This window comes from Carlito syrichta, unplaced genomic scaffold, assembly GCF_000164805.1.
Source record: "Carlito syrichta isolate Samal-C Ts95f unplaced genomic scaffold, Tarsius_syrichta-2.0.1 Scaffold306946, whole genome shotgun sequence".
Classification (NCBI taxonomy): Eukaryota; Metazoa; Chordata; class Mammalia; order Primates; family Tarsiidae; genus Carlito; species Carlito syrichta.
Genome location: NW_007251042.1, coordinates 449,926 through 467,513, shown reverse-complemented (window position 1 = coordinate 467,513; position 17,588 = coordinate 449,926). Strand labels below are relative to the sequence as shown.

The window sequence follows — 17,588 nt, the reverse complement described above, 5'->3', positions numbered from 1 at the left end:
CTAACAGAAAAGTATCCACACTGATGGACTGAAAAGATATTGTGAAAATGTTCATACTATCCAATGTGATCTACAGAGGTAATGCAATCTCTACCAAAATCTCAATGTCATTCTTTACAGAAATAGGAAAAAAATCCAGAAATTCACCTGGAACTACCAGACACCAAACAGCCAAAGTAATCTCAGCAAGAAAAAAGCTGGAAGCATCACACTTCCTGATTTCAAAATATATTACAAGCCGGGCTCGGTGGCTCAGCCTGTAATCCCGCACCTCGGAGGCTGAGGTGAGCGAATTGCCTGAGCTCGAGGATTCGAGACCCACCTGGGCAACTTGGTGAGACCTCATCTCTACAATAAATTTTTAAAAATTAGCCAGTTGTGGTAGCGTGCGCCTGTAGTTCCAGTGATTTGGAAGGTTGAGGCAGAAGGATCACCGGAGCCCAGCCGGTCGAGGCTGTGGTGGCCGGGAGCGGCCACTGCACTCCACTCTGGGTGACAGAGTGAGACTACAACTCAAAAAAAAATAAATAAATAAATAAAAAAATATATATATATATAAGACAAAGGAATAGCAATAAAAAACAGTATAGTTCTGGAATAAACATAGACATATAGAACATTGGAACAGAACAGAGCATCCAGAACTAAACCCACATATTTACAGGGTGCCAAGAACATACAATGGGGAAAGAATATTCTTTTCAGTAAATGGTGCTGAGAAAACTGTATGAAACTGGACCATTCTCACACTATATACAAAAACCAACTCAAAATGGATCAAAGACTTAAATGTACTTAAATGTAATGCAAATTATACTTAAATATAATGCAAGTGTTAAATATAAGTGTTGTTCAGGCATGAGTTAGAGTGTTGCTGGCTATGAGTTTAGTGTTAGTTAATCAACAATATATATTAAATAAAGTATCAGTACATAGAAATGCAAAAACAAAAGTAAATGATTTCATCATATTAGTCACTGAAAAAATTGGCATGAAGAAATGAAAAAAGGTTGTTTAGAGAACACTAAAACTAATGGCAAAATTTTATGTGTGTTATTTATTTCATTTAGTGAATGCATTCTCTTAACCAATTACGAGATGTTTAGGGGACTAAATGCATGCACTATTCATCACAATAAAACACTGAGATTAAAAATAATTTTATTTCCAGCTTCCTATATCTTCCTATTTTTGAGAGTCAAATCACAATGAAAGTTCACATGTGAAATTTAAAACAACAGTCAACTTCCAGGAAATGTTCTGGGCCTAGTTCACAATGTCCTGGTCTTTTTATATCTTTGTCTATACCAGAGGTTCCAAAAGCTGGAGAACTTTTGCAACATAACAGGATTCCTCTGCCTCAGATCTAGTGAATCAGAATCTCTGGGGAAAGAGTCAACAAATTTTTATTTTATTTTTTTTAAAAAAGTATATAGGTGATATTTAGGAGCAAATAGTCTAGATCATTTACAGTCAGACAACAATATCAAAGCACTACAGGATGTTCAATCATATTTGGTGTATTACATTCCTTAAGGCATAATACATTTTAAAAAATAGGTTTTAAAAATCAACCAAGCAGCCGGGCTCGGTGGCTCAGCCTGTAATCCCGTGCTTTGGTAGGCTGAGGTGAGTGGATTGCCTGAGCCCGCGAGTTCAAGACCTGCCTGGGCAACTTGGCGAGACCTCATCTCTACAATAAATCAAAAAATCAGCCGGGCGTGGTAGCACATGCCTGTAATTCTGGCTATTCGGAAGGCTGAGGCAGAAGGATCGCTGGAGCCCAGCAGGTGGAGACTGTGGTGGCCGGGAGCAGCCACTGCACTCCAGTCTGGGTAACAGAGTGAGACTCCAACTCAAAAAAAAAAATCAACCAAGCAAACAAGGGTTTCTTGCCTTCTAGTAACTAAAAAATTAAACAGAAGTGCCTATACTACGTATGTTTGAGATATAAAATGTTTAAAAATAATTTGGTAAAGTGTATTACAGTTTCCTTTCATAATTTTCTACTTTAAGGTTCAGCTTACCTGTAAAAATAAGAGCACCCTCGGACAGTGTTGTGGGTATAGTGCTCCAAGGTCTTTTCATTGCCATAATCCTCTGAGGGATCAGACCAAAGCAGGTCACACACTGGACCAAAGGCGGGAGGTTCAGTAAACCTGTCTAACTAGAAGACACACAAAAGCCAAATAAAAAAATCAGGAAAGCAAAAGGCTCTTGGAAACTGGTATGTGTAAAAAAAAAAAAAAAAAATTTCACCCACAACAATATATTAATAGCAAAGGCAGTAAGCCCCCAAAGGATTTCCCTGCAAGAAAAGGAACATTTAACAAATTTAGATGCACAATTTTTTATTCTTCTGTAATACATTTTTACAATTATCCCTGCCACCTAATCACGCTGCAAAAAAGAACCCTTTTATATTCTACTCTTAAAGTAGTACTTATTTAATTCAAATGTGAAATCTTCCACTATAGAGAGATATGATTTTAAAAACACTAAGTAAAGTTAATTTTAATTATCTAGGTGAACCAATGTGACCATGAAAGTAGGAAGATTTTACAATACTTCTGTTCATTGCTAACCTCATTCCTATAGAGCGTTCTTTATTTTAAAGAATGCTAGTTTTGCAAGGGCATTTATCCTTGCCAATCTATGCAGTTGAGGTATTTCAATATAAGTTACCAACCAAGTCTTCAGTCAGTGCTGCTTTTTTGTTAAAAGCATAAAACCCGAAAGAAAACGAATAATATCTGAGTTCCAAGAAGAGAATTTCTATTGAGTGAAAGACAAGTTTTTTATTAATACATTTGATTCAGAATTATAAAATTCAAAATGGACTAAATAAAAGAGAAAAGCTAGTTATTTAAAAAGACAATAAGGCAGGAAAAAAGCCAGCGCATATAGATATACCCTCTTACTCCAAGGAAACTGATTTTAACTCAGAGAAAACCATTTTCTGAACAGAAAAATATTTAGTTTCAGTACCCACCAGAGAGAAGTAAGAGAATACAAAGATAGAAAAGGGAAGATGATTCATGTAGGACAATGTAAGTGAAAAAGATTGGTCACCTTTTTTCAGTCATGGAGATACAGAATCTTAGAAATAATAATCACCAAGTAAGACAAGTATAGCAATTAAACTGTAACATCTAAAATGTTAATGTCAATGAATTTCAGAGCCAGCAGACTCCTCACACCATTCATTCCAACTTCCTCATTTCACGGAGAAAAAAATGTGACTAACAAGTTCAGTGATTTGGTCAAGGCTTCACGATTAAAGGCAGGGCTGAGATTAGAATCTTGTGACATAATTTAAAGTTGCAGAGCTACACTAAAAATGTTAGGTTTCTAGTTGGTAAAAGCAAATATTTCATTTTTAAAATTACAGAAAATTTATAGTAGAAATATATCAAAATGTTAACAGCTATTATCTCACAATGGTGAAATTGAAGATAATTTCTATTTCTTACTTTTGATTATCTGTATTTTAAAGATTTCAGCTAAAAATATATTGGTCAACTGCAATAAAAACAAATTTTAAAAATATACTCTATGAGAATAATAAAATATTACTTACTTTCCTTATATCATCTAAACAAGTAATTTCAGGTGACATTCCTCCATGTACACAGAGAAACTGCTGGTTTAAGAGGGCAGCAAGAGGAAGACAGTCAAATGTGTCCATACATGCATCATATACCTGTTCAGAATATTTGATTCGACCTACCAAAAAAGGAAAAATAGTCAAAGGAGGAAAAGCTAAAATGTTTCATATTTGAAAAATAACACAGGTCAGGAGAAGGTGAAGCTATTTCAAAGCCATTTACTTCAGGTAAATTTGAAAATAAAATCATCTTTGTAAAGGTATTTTTGATAAGTTGTGGATAAAGGGTTAATAAATCCTCTGTCCTCTTACAGGCAAGTGTGACCTTGGATTTACTTCTAGCTCTGTTGCCCTGGAAACCTGATAAGGTACCAGACAGTTGTGTTATTAGGCAACACTGCTTATGATAAAAATTATCCAATTACCTGGTAGGAAACTATAGCTTTGGGCTCCTCTGATGACACTGACTCATAATTGGGTACATCCTTTGAGAGACCCTGGAAGCTATGCCAATAAAGCTTTTATATGACATATTGAGACTTTTGATGCATGAGAATTCTAAGCCAGGGTGGCTCCCTAATTTGTCCAGTATGAATACCGTTTCCTTGCACCTGAGCTGGTGGGTAGGTGAAGGGACGCAAGAGAGGCAGGACACCTCTGGATTGCTGTATGCATCTACTGCACCGAAAAGGAATGCCGGTGCTGCCCTTTCTGACCTGTAACCTGCTAAGTAGATGGATGCCAAGTATAGTCCTCAGTAGTCTTGTGAGTTGGAAAGTTTCATTAGGTCTGAAAAGATCCTTTGAGGGTGTTGAAGATATATACAAGTAGAAACTGGAGTCTTAAGAGACATGAATAGCCAGGCACAGTGGCTCACGCCTGTAATCTCAGCATTTTGGGAGGCTGAGGCAAAAGGATTGCCTGAGCCCACGGGTTTGAGACCAGCCTGGGTAACTTGGTGAGACCTCATCTCTACAATAAATCAAAAAATTAGCTGGGCATGGTGGCACACGCCTGTAGTTTCAGCTACTCAGAAGGATTGCCTGAACCCAGCAGGTCAAGGCTGCAGTGGCCATGAGCATGCCACTACACTCCAGCCTGGGCAACAGAGTGAGACTCCAACTCAAAAAAAAGAGGCATGAATAAAATGTCAGTAATCATTTTGTTCATGATTTTTAGGGTCTGTAAGCAAATTATATCCTGATTCTATCTCATGTAAAAATGTTTGGCTTAAGCTGAGTGCAGTGGCACATCCTTGCAATCCCAGCACTTTGGGAGGCTGAGGTGGGAGAATCACTTGAGGCCAGGAGTTCAAGACCAGCCTGGGCAACACAGTGAGATGCTATCTTTACAAAAAAAAAAAAAAATTAGCCAGGTGTGGTGGCACAGGCCTGCATTCTTAGCTACTCAGGAGGCTGAGGCAGAAGGATCCCTTGAGACAAGGAGTTCAAGGCTAAAGTAAATCATGATTATGCCACAGCACTCCAGCCTGGGTGACAAAGTGAGACCGTGTCTCTATAAAAAATAAAAATTAAAAAATAAACATGAGCAAACAGCAGACACTCTCACTGCTGTCCTGCCTGTTGTGCCGTTGACAATGTATCTTCTCTTTAATAAATATACCTTTGTAAAAAAAAAAAAAAAAAAACCTTGGCTTAATAAATTATATTTTAATGTGGCTGTCAACTTGGGGGTTACAAAATAAGGAAATACTCCAGTGGGCGGAAGATGGGATCTTCACAATTCTCCAAAAAGGAAAAGTCATGAAATAATACATGGGAAATTGGAAAATGGGCTTTAGTTCAAAGAGAAAAGGAACATTTTCTTCTTTCTTGGCCTTGGTTTCAAAAAGTCAAGCTATGTTTGGGGGGTGTGCTGGTAAAGAAGGTCAGAAGCCACACAGACAGGCAGCCCTACAACTTCTTCTCTTCCAAGATCTGGGGAGATGAGGCGGCCTACAAGATGAAGAGAACAAAGCTAAATGATGTGACTCAGATTATCTAGTTGGTAATTAGTCCTGTGTTTATTCCTTTTCGTAATCTCCAAGCCTTTAGAAAAGATATGTTTCACTATCAGAGTCTGGTCTTGGTGAAGCTTTGGGGAATAAGGTGAGGGATGATGGGTTCAGACTGGAGCCAGAGTGCAGTCGTATATGGGTGGCAGGAATGATTAGAGAGAGAGATCCCCAAGGGAAAGGTATAAATCAGTGGACCACACTTGAGGTGATATTATAAAACCTTCCATCCTGAATGTGAAGATTCTTTATTGCCATCAATACCAGGTGATCAGGGTTTGAGTTCATTAAGGAAGTCTGTGAATCTCTTTGAAACTTCAGAACATTTTACACTACCATGATAGTTAAGATCATCGGTTCACAACACAGGCTAACTTTATTTTGAGCTCAAAGTTAACAGAGCCATGTCCTATGCAACCTTCTATCTCCTTACTGTTACATCCTTATATTCTGTTTTATATTTAAACATGATACATTTTGATTCTTTTTTTTTTTTTTTTGAGTTGGATTCTCACTCTGTCGCCCAGACTGGAGTGCAGTGGCCGCTCCCGGCCACTGCAACCTAGACCTGCAGGGTTCCAGTGATCCTTCTGTCTCAGCCTTCCTAGTAGCTGGAACTACAGGCACGTGCTACCACGTGCCCAGCTAGTTTTTTATTTATTGTAGAGATGAGGTCTCGCCAAGTTGCCCAGGCAGGTCTCGAACCCGCGGGCTCAGGCAATTCACTCACCTCGGCCTCCCAAAGCGCAAGATTACAGGCTAAGACACCAAGCCTGGCCAAATTTTGATTCTTTTAGAAGTAAATTCAGCATTGGCCAAAAAGTATGTTGGAAGTAAAAAAACAACAAAAAAGCCCTTTGTTTTGTAGCCTGTGATTGACTTTTTCTCCTGAAAATCTTAGGAGCCAGAAATCCCTGTTGCCAATATCAGTGAGGAGTTCCTTTATAAGAGTCCCACACTTGAATGTAGGCAAGAATTTAAATTACTTATTAATTCATACTCCATAGCATCTTACATTGATAAAATGCCTTTCAACCCTAAGAATGACTCAAAAGAATTCCTTAGCCTACTTCCAAAAAGGATGCCAAGTCTGAAGAAAACAAGTAATAAAGTATATTAAGCCATTGTGTAAATTAAAACAGAAGGTCAAAAATCAAATTGTGCAAAAAGAAGTTCATGTTATATTAATATGTGAAAAAAAGGTTACAAAATGGTACTATTTTTATTTTTTCAAAGCATTTGAATATGCATATATAAATATAATCATTTCGTTTTCTGAGGTTAGATTGAAGACATTTATATTTTTTAGTTATTTAGCTGCATTTCCTTAAATTTCTTTATTTTTTTTGAGTCGGAGTCTCACTCTCTCACTGAGGCTGGAATGCAGTAGCACACTCACGGCCACCCCAGCGTCAACCTGCTGGGCTCAGGCGATCTTTGTCTCAGCCTCCCAAGTAGCTGGAACCACAGGCACATGCCATCACACCCGGTTAATTTTTTTATTTATTGTAGAGACGATGTCTTGCCAAGTTGCCCAGGCTGGTCTCGAACCCCTGCGCTCAGGCAGTCCTCGCGCCTCTGCCTCCCAAAGTACTGGGATTACAGGTGTGAGCCACCATGTCCGACCTCTATCTTCTTTTTTCAAAATATCCTTTTGTCTTTTACAGAAATAGTAGCATACTGTTGCTTTTTGTACTTAATAACATATTTTAGAGATCATGCCACATCTGCATATGATAAAGAGTGAAGCAACTGATAATAGCCATCTCAAAATATGCCACTCTGGCACATTACTTGGAGTTAAAAGCACCTGAAAAACAGCAGGGGTTAGAAGATCACTCTGACCTTCATGCTACTCTTCTTTTTTTAAACACAGTCTCGCTATGTGCCCCAATCTGCTCTCAAATTCCTGGACTCAAGTGATCCACGTGCCTCAGCCTCCCAATCAGCTGTGATTACAACAAGCGTGGACCACCATGACCACTCATGCTGTTTTCCTTTGTTTTGTTTTGGTTTTTTTGAGTTGGAGTCTCACTTGGTCACCGGCTGGAGTACAGTGGCACGCTCACAGCCACTGCAGCCTCGACCTGCTGGGTTCAGGTGATCCTTCTGCATCAGCCTTCCAAGTGGCTGGAATTACAGGCACGCACCACCATGCCCGGTTAATTTTTTGATTTATTGTAGAGATGAGGTCTCTCCAAGGCAATCCTCTCACCTCAGCCTCCCAAAGTGCTGGGAATATAGGCGTGAGTCACTGCACCCTGCCATGCTATTTCTTAAAAGCAGAAGATGAAATTCACATTTCAATGATGCCCTCTCTATACTGGAAAGAAAATAACACTGTTATCACCAAGGGCAGGTAGCTGACGCCAAATTCAAATAATTCTTATCTTCTAGCTTTCCCACATCATCTAGTGACTTTTCCACAATTTACTACTCTTTGTCCAATTCAGTATGTACATGTGTAACTCTGATCCTCTATGTCTTCATTTACTTATACAGACTCCAGTGTAGTGTAGAATTTATATTAAATAAATTTGTATGCTCTCCTCCTATTGATGTTTTGTCAATTTAATTCTCAGGCCCAGCTGAAAACCCTAAGAGGGTTAAGGTAAAATTCTGCCTCTCCTACAAGTGTTTTGGAGTTATTTTTTAAACATCTATATAGTACTTTACTTTATGGATGTACAATCAAATCAGACAAATCTTTTGCTATTCTAAATAATGTTGCAAGGAACAATGACAAACAATTTTTTTTTTTTTAAATCAACTTGTCATTATAGTACCGTCTTCATTAGTAAAATTACAGGAGTTTCTGGAACTTGTCAGTAAATTGTTTAACTACACATCAAAAAATGGCTCATGAAATAAATTCATTTACTTTAAAAACTTGGACCCAGAACTATGAGACAGAATCATAAAAACAATAGATTTCTTTCTATCAGATGAAGTCTATAGAAGAAAAAAAAAATGCACTAGGTTTTTTGCTTTCCAGATAACATAACAATAAAGAAATATTTTTGTAAAAACAAATGATATGTCAAAAATGAGCTGTTACAGCTGAGTATGGTGGCTCATGCCTGTAACCCCAGCACTTTGGGAGGTCAAGGTGGGAAGACTGCTTGAGCCCAGGAATTCAAGACCAGCCTGGGCAACACTGGGAGACCCTGCCTCTATCAAAAAAAAAAATCAAAAAATTAGCCGGGCATGATGGTGTGCACCTGTAGTCCCAGTTACTCGAGAAACTGAGGAGATGGGATTACCTCAGCCTAAGAGGTCAAGGCTGCCGTGAGTCGTGATCATGTCACTGTACTCCAGCCCAGGTGACAGCCTGAGACCTTGTCTTTCATAAACCAACAATAGTTAGACTAAGAAAAGATCAATGTTTGAGGTGACAGTTACTCCTACTGCCCAGATTTGATCATTCTACATTGCTTGTATAAATATACCAAAATATCACATGTACCCCAAAAATATGTACCACTATTATGTCAGCTTTTCTTTTCTGAGTTGGAGTCTCACTCTGTCACCCAAACTGGAATGCAGTGGCACGATCACAGCTCACAGCAGCCTCCATCTTCTGGGATCAGGCGATTCTTCTACCTCAGCTTCCTGAGTAGCTGAGACTATAAGTATGTGCCCCCAAACCTGGCTAATTTTTGGATTCTTCGCAGAGTTGAGATCTTGCTATGTTGCCCAGGCTTGTCTCAAGCTCCTGCCCTCATGCAATCCTCCAAAAGTTTTAGGATTACAGGCATGACCCACCATGTTCAGTCAATTATTAAAAAATTAACTGTTACACCTTTTTCTGCTGTCAAACTATCCCTAAATTTGAATGAAAAAGGAAAGAAATAGTTTGAATATCTGCATTTTAAGGAATTTAAGCATTGATATGAGCAAAGAAAAGCTTCCACCCCCTCTTAAAAACAAGACTATAACTGCACAATCTGAAACTAAGCAGTAATTATAAGGTGCTAATTCTAAAAGTCACAGTGGCCCTTCAAGAGAGATCAGCTTATAAGTAAAAACACCCATGCAAAACGCATACATACTCTTTCTTTATATAGGAATAAAATTTTAAAATTATACTTGAATCTGTGTGCTTGTTCCAAGATTTATTTATATTTCAGATGCAGTGTTATGATAGAACAGAAAGAGTATCTTGGCAGGTAGTAGAAAAAGAAAGCTACCAAGTTTAACTACAGCTAAAGCATGTGAAAAACAAATAAAAACCTAAGAAGTTCTGAGCAAAATGAGACACTTAAAAATGTTTCTTGGTGGCTCAGCCTGTAATCCCACGCTTTAGGAGGCTGAAGTGAGTGGATTGCCTGAACCCGCGGGTTCGAGACCCGCCTTGGCAACTTGGCGAGACCTCATCTCTACAACAAATCAAAAAATTAGCCAGGCGTGGTAGCATGTGCCTGTAGTTCCAGCTACTTGGAAGGCTGACGCGGAAAGATCGCCGGAGCCCAGCAGGTTGAGGCTGCAGTGGCCGAGAGCATGCCATCGCACTCCAGCCTGGGTGACAGAGTAAGACTCCGACTCAAAAAAAGAAAAAATGTTTCTAGAACCTATTGTTCCATCTTCTAAATATAGTCTGAACCCATTATACTTGTCAAAAAAAGAACTCTGTTAAAACAAAGACAGAATTAAATGTCACCAAAAAATAATACACACACACACCTGAAATTAAGAGTAATTCATAACAGAGGTCTTCAGAGCCAGCTTTATTCATTACATATCTACACTTTTTTTTTTTTTTTGAGTTGGCGTCTCACTCTGTCGCCCAGACTGGAGTGCAGTGGCTGCTCCCAGCCACCGCAGCCTCGACCTGCTGGGTTCCTGCGATCCTTGAGCCTCAGCCTTCCAAGTAGTTGGAACTTCAGGCATGCGCTACCACACCCGGCTAATTTTTTGATTTATTGTAGAGATGAGGTCTCACCAAGTTGCCCTGACGAGTCTCGAACCCACGGGCTCAGGCAATCCACTCACCTCAGCCTCCCAAGGTGCGGGATTACAGGCTGAGCCACTGAGCCCGGCTTTATTTACTCTTAATTAATAAAAATTATTGACTTTTATTGAGCATCATATTCTAGGGCCTCTGTTAAATTGTATACAAGCATTATTTAATTTTTCCTGATTAAGAAATAGAAGTTGAGAATACTGTAATATCTGATTTAGAAAAACAGTGTAAGACAAAATATTTACCAGTAGTAGAAACTTTCCAAAGACTCTGGAACATTCTTTTTTGTTTGTTTTTGTTTCTGCTTTTTTTTTTTTTTTTTGAGACAGGGTATTGCTCTGTCACCCAAGCTGGGGTGCAGGGACATAATCATAGCTTACTGCAGCCTCGAACTCCTGGACACAAGAGATCCTCCTGCTTCAGCCTACTGAGTATCTAGGGCTATAGGCTCATGACACTAAAATCAGCTAATTAAAAAACTTTTTTTTGTAGAGATGGGGTCTTGTTCTGTTGCCCAGGCTGGTCTGCATTGACCTACATCTCTGTATAATCCACTGCCCTTTGAGTGGATGGAAACTGTAAATATGATGAGACTCCTATGATTATGTTCCATTATACAGCAAAAGAGTGATTACCTTGAACTTGCCTGACCTAGTAAAGTGAACCTTTTAAAAGAAGAGCTAGGGTTTTCTCCAGCTAGCTGATCACAGAAAAGAAAGTCAGAGAGGTACATTCAGGCTGGCCTGGAACTCCTGGACTCAAATGATCCTCCCACTTTAGTCTTCTGAGCTGGAACTACAGGTGCGTGCTACCACGCCAGACCAATTGGTTTTATATATTAATTTTAGTACTGCTTCTTTACTGAATTCTTTTATTATATGAGTTACTTTTATCACTGGTTTTTCTGGGGGTTTTCAGGTATACTATTTTATCTGAAAATAGAGATAGTTTTATTTTTCCCTTACTTACTCTTAATTCTCTAATTTCTTTGTCTAATTCCACAGTGTTTCTTAAGTATTCCATCTTATGAATGCACTGTTATGTATGCAGCCAATTTAGTAACAACTGTAAGACATGAGGTTGTTTCTGATTGTAACTACTACTATAACAATAAAAAAAGTTTAATATAAAGATGGAATTATTTTGAAAGTCAGACGTTACTAGCTGATTAAAAACCAATGTATGCAGGAGGTTGAGACAGGAAGATTCCTTGAGCTTAGGAGTTCTAGACCAGTCTGGGTAGCATAGCAAGACCCTATATCTAGAACAAAAAAAAAACAAAACAAAAACCTCATAGATTTCTTGGACCAGCATCTAAGTATTCATAACTGGCACTTAACTAACATTTAGTTTGATGATGACTATAATGGGATGTTTGGAAGTCCTGTCTCAGGGCATTTGCATTTATTTCTTCTTTTCCCAGATATGCTTACAAGATGGGCATCCTACTTCATTTGTGTCATTTCTTCAGAGATTTTCTTCTCTGGTTGTTTTCTAAATTAAATACCTTAATTTTACCCTTATACCCTGCTTTTTTTCATACTATTTATCAACACCTGAATACATATATATTTTTTTCTTCTTTTTTTTTGAGTTGGAGTCTCATTCCGTCGCCCAGGCTAGAGTGCAGTGGCACGCTCACGGCCACTGCAGCCTTGACCTGCTAGGCTCAGGCAATCCATTTGCCTCAGCCTTCCAAATAGCTAGAACTACAGGCACATGCTACCATGTCCAGTTACATTTTTTATGTATTGTAGAGACAAGGTCTCACCAAGTTACCCAGGTTGGTCTCAAACCCCTGGACTCAAGTAATCCTCTCACCTAGGTCTCCCAAAGTGCTGGAATTACAGGCTTGAGCCATCATGTCCGGCCTAAAATTATGTTTTCAAAAATATTTAAAGATATGGAAAAATGCTAGTATGTTAAATGAAAAAAGCAGTTTATTAATCAGTACACATACTATAAGCCCAATTTTATTTTAAATGTATATATAGATATATATACTTGAACTATTTCATAATAGGTTTAATATATATTCAGACAAAGAATAGAGGACCATATCTCAAATAGTGAGATAATAGTGATTATCTAAGTGATATAATTATGAATATCTAAGTGATATAATTATGAACAATTTTTACCTTTTTTAGACTTTTCTATATTTTTTCAAATATCCCAAATTTTATAAACAAGGGGGAAACCCAAAAGCTATTTTCAAAATGTCTTAAAAATGGAAATCTTTTTTCCTTATCAAGAAAAACAAAATCAAATACCAGAATAGTAAGAATTCAAGCTCCATTAGATTTTTTTTCTTTATATTTGATTCCCTGAGATAGGCTAACGGATAACCAAAAAGATTCTGAGAAGTGATTATACTTACATTCCTGTTTAAAGGTGAAATAGTCTGTAAGATGCCTGCATTCATGATTTCCTCGAAGCAGAAACAATGTTTTGGGATGATTAATCTTTAAACTCCATAAATACAGCACACACTACAAGACAAATTCAAGGATAAGATTTTCTTTGTGACCCTGATAACGCATAAAAACAACTTACATAAATTCAAATGACCTGCTGTAATACCACAAATCATTGCTATTTCCAAATTGAAAAATGAAATCTTCCAGTTTTTGAATGTGATATATTTATTGCCCTAGAATTTGATAAAGAGGAGCCTTTGTAGAAATCTCTCCTTAATTCCTGTTCCCATGTTCTATCTAAATATCTAGAACTCTCTGACAAAGCAACCCCCAAACATCTATAGCTCAGTCCTAAAACCTGTATTTTATTTGAGAAACATTAGAACACTTCCTTTAAGATCCGGAACAAGGCAAGAATATTCACCATCTCCACTTCTATTCAACACAGTAGTGGGGTACTATTAGCCAAAGGAATTAGAGGATTGAGAATGAGTAAGGAAAAAATAAAACTATCTCTATTTGCAGATATAATAGTATACTTGAAAACCCCCAGGAAAATCAATGATAAAACTCATATAATAAAATAATTCAGTAAAGCAGGACTAAAATTAACATATAAAACCAATAGGTCTGGTGCAGCAGCATGCACCTGTAGTCCCAGCTCAGGAGGCTAAGGTGGGAGGATCGTTTGAGCCCATGAGTTCCAGGCCAGCCTGGGCAACATAACCAAGACCCCATCTCTAAACACACACACACAGTAGCCCTTTTAGACAGAAACAATAAATAGAACACCATGGTAGAGAAATCACCATTTTTAATAGTAACAAAGAAGCTTAAATACATAGAAATAAATTTAACAAGAAATATGTGAAACCCATACAAGGAAAATTTTAAAACACTCCTGAAATATATAAAAGTAGACATGAACTAACTAATGGAAAGACATTGCCTGTTCTTGGATAGGATAAATCAACATTAAAATATTACAGTTCTCACTAACTTAATTTACAAAATAATTGCAATTAAAATACCAACAAGCTATTTCACATAGATAAGTTGATACTAAAATTAATATGGAAAAATGAAAATGCAAGAATAGCCAGGAAAACACTAAAAAGAGGAACCATTATGACAGAAGACTATCCCTGCCAGATGTTAAAACATACTATAAAGCATCTATAATCAAAACAGTGGTACTGGCACTTATATAGATAAGTATACCAGTGGAATACATTATTACAGATACAGACCCAAGTACCTATAAAAATTTGGTATATAATAATGGTGGCATCTCAAATCACAGGGGTGACGGATTTTTAAATAAACAGCTCTGGGACAACGAGTTGCCATTTCAAAAAAAAGATAACATTAGATCCACATCTCACACAAAAGACAACAAATAGATGAGGGATCTAAATGTAAAAAAAGACATGACAAACAAAAAACACACAGGTTCTAGAAGAAAATATGGGTGAGTTATTAGCCTTAATGCAAGTAAAAAACTTATAATTAATGACTTAAAATCCAGAAGGAATTTTTAAAATGGATAAATTTTACCATATAAAAATGAAAAAAACTTAAGTAGTCAAAAATGATTGGGCAAAAACTGACAAAACTACACATTTACCTAACTTTTGACCCATGTCTAGAAACCAACCCCAAAGACACATTTCCAACTATATGAAAAAATATTTGCACAAGGTTGCAACATTGTTTATAATAGCAAAGTATTGGGAACAACTAAATGACCACACACAGAAGAAAGGCTAAATTATGATATGCTCACACAATGAAGCACTATGAACTGATCTGGAATGATGTCCAGGATATACGTTTAGGTAAAGAAAAGCAAAGTACAGGAATATATATAATATACTACCCTTTTTATAATAAAGAAAAGGAAATATGAAATACACATGTATCTACTTTATATATAAGAAATACAAGAAGGATAAATCAGAAACTAAAGAGATTAATTAGCTACGGGGGTACAGAGGAAAGGGGTGAGAAGAAGCAGACCCTGGGAACAGGCTAGTAGGAATAAGGAAGGAGTGATGCTTCTCTGAGTATATCTTTTTGTATAGATTTGACCTGTAGAACCATAACAATATACATGTGCTCCCCAAAATAAGCAGTTAAATCAACCAGAATGTGGAAGAAACCTAAAAGGAAATATAAAGAGTAACAAACAAACCTAATTGTATTACAAATATATAACAACATAACAAATAAAGGGATGGGGGAGAAAAGAACTAACTCACAGTAACTTTGGAAATCAGCATTTTGCATATTACAAGGCTAAAGAAATGTACACAAATACTGTACTCTAGTTAGTAAATCTGTTTTCACATGGATATGAGTTAGTTATTATGTACCTATTTAATGGGTATACTTGGATTGATCAGACAAGTGATTATTTTGTATAGTGAGAGCCAGAAGAGGAGTAAGGTTAGAATAAATCTTATGACGTTGGACTGGAGACAGAGGTACCATACAAATTTATGTTTTTATACACAGATACAGAAGTAAACAAAAATGTGAGTGTATGTGTGGGTTGGTACACATATTTGCTAGTGTTCTCTGCTGTGACAGCCTATGACCAAAGAGCTCATGCACCGTTCCCCCCTTTGCAAAAGTAGCCATGTGCATGCCTAGCCTTCAGATCTTGTTTTCTGAACATTGTTCCTCACCAACAGGAACGAGGACTCTGTGGAGAAGTGGTTAATTACAGGGTTAGAGCAGGAAAAATATAAGATGAGTCTGAAACATCTTGTGATGCAAGAAAATGTTTTAAGAGTGCTCACAAAATGAGGAAGCATGTCAAAGGGACACAGGAGCCAAGCATAGAAACTCCCAATGGCTAAAGCTGAAAAAATTTGAGCAAAATTAAAAAATGATAGCACTGGAATACAATGCATAGGGAAAATATCCATGGGTCCATAGTGATTTAAGAAAATAAACAAGATGGCTGGGCTCGGTGGTTCAGCCTGTAATCCCAGCGCTTTGGGAGGTGGAGGTGAATGGATTGCCTGAGCCCACAGGTTTGCGACCCGCCTGGGCAACTTGGCGAGACCTCATCTCTATAATAAAAAATCAAAAATTAGCCGGGCATGGTAGCACGTGCCTGTAGTTCCAGCTACTTGGAAGGCTGAGGCGGAAGGATCGCCAGAGCCCAGCAGCTTGAGGCTGCGGTGGCCAGGAGCGGCCACTGCACTCCAGTCTGAGTGACAGAGTGAGACACCAACTCAAAAAAAAAAAAAAAAGAAAAGAAAAGAAACAAGAAAGGACAGTTTTTCCTTTAAAAAAGAATGTCAATTACTAAATAAAGAAAGGGTAAAGGAAATACAAAATCACCATCAGGCAAACCCCACAGAAGTAATTGTTCCAGGCAAGATGAGTGAACATATTGGAGAAAAAGAGTATTATCACCATTTTAGAGCATCTCTCAAAAAATTTACCAGTACAAACAGAAAAATATTAATGGAAATACTATTAGTAAGAAACACTGTAGACACCATGTTAAAGCAATCAAGGTTAACATCACCAATGATAAAATATATTGACGTCACATACTCCTTGATATCATGTGCTAATAAATAGGACACATCACTTCTGTGGTAATCTTGACAAAAGTACATAACCTCAATCTAATCATGAAAAAACATCATACACACCCAAACTGACAGATATTGTACAAGTGTAAGGTCATGAAAGGTAAAGAAAGAATTAAGAACTATTTCATATCAGAAAAGACTAAGGAGACACTACTAAATGCAATATAAGTGTCTTTATCAGACTGAGGAAGAGTCTCACTATTTCTGAGTTACGTATCATGACTTGGTGCTAAATTTTGTCCAGTGTTTTTTCTGTATCTGTTAAAATGATCATGTTGTTTTCCTTTTCCAATTAGTTGATACAACAGTGGTTCTCAAAGTATAGTCACATTCATCTCAAAGTGTGGCGCATGAGCATCACCTAGGAACTTGTTAGTATACTGCCAGGCTCTACTCCAGATCTAATGAATCAGAAACAGAGTTGGGGCCCAGCAATCTGTGTTTGCACAAGTCCTCCAGATAATTATGATATATGCTACAGTTCAGGACCACTGAAAAGTATCATAACCATTTATGTAAAATTAAAGTATCTTATCATAAAGACTACATATTAAACAATTAATAAAATGTATTATATGTATTCTGAGGAATATATCAAATAGAATAGAAGCATGTGTATACTGGGGAGGAGTAAGAAAGACTGAGGTCAGATAAGGAAAAAAGAATAAAATGAAAAAGAGGGACTTTGTGAAGACTAGTAATGTGCCATGACCACAGAAGCTTGATCAATTAGACTGAGATTTTCCCACTTCCCTGAAAGGGAAAGACTTCAAAATCCTGAATCCAAATTTTTCTCAACATGCCTAATCTAACCACCAATATATGTTATCCATATTACTGGATTAAAGTCCTTTTTATTTTTTATTTTGGAGATAGGATCTTGCTTTACGGCCCAGGCTGGAGTGCAATGGTGCAATGGTATGATCATAGCTCACTGAAGCCTTGAACTCCTGAGCTCAAGCAATCCTCC

The 17,588-nt window shown here is 37.4% G+C and overlaps 1 protein-coding gene across 2 annotated transcripts in view; it reads right to left on the bottom strand.

Annotated features, from left to right (window-relative positions):
* Window positions 1-17,588, bottom strand: part of PPP3CC (protein phosphatase 3 catalytic subunit gamma) — a 59,259-nt gene that overhangs the window by 31,832 nt on the left and 9,839 nt on the right. For both annotated transcript variants that reach the window (XM_008063551.1, XM_021715266.1), the window contains exons 3-5: window positions 12,965-13,076; window positions 3,581-3,726; window positions 2,028-2,167 (exon numbers count right to left, since the gene is read on the bottom strand). In XM_008063551.1, the coding sequence (XP_008061742.1) occupies window positions 2,028-2,167; window positions 3,581-3,726; window positions 12,965-13,076 (398 nt within the window). The remainder of the gene's footprint in view (window positions 1-2,027; window positions 2,168-3,580; window positions 3,727-12,964; window positions 13,077-17,588) is intronic.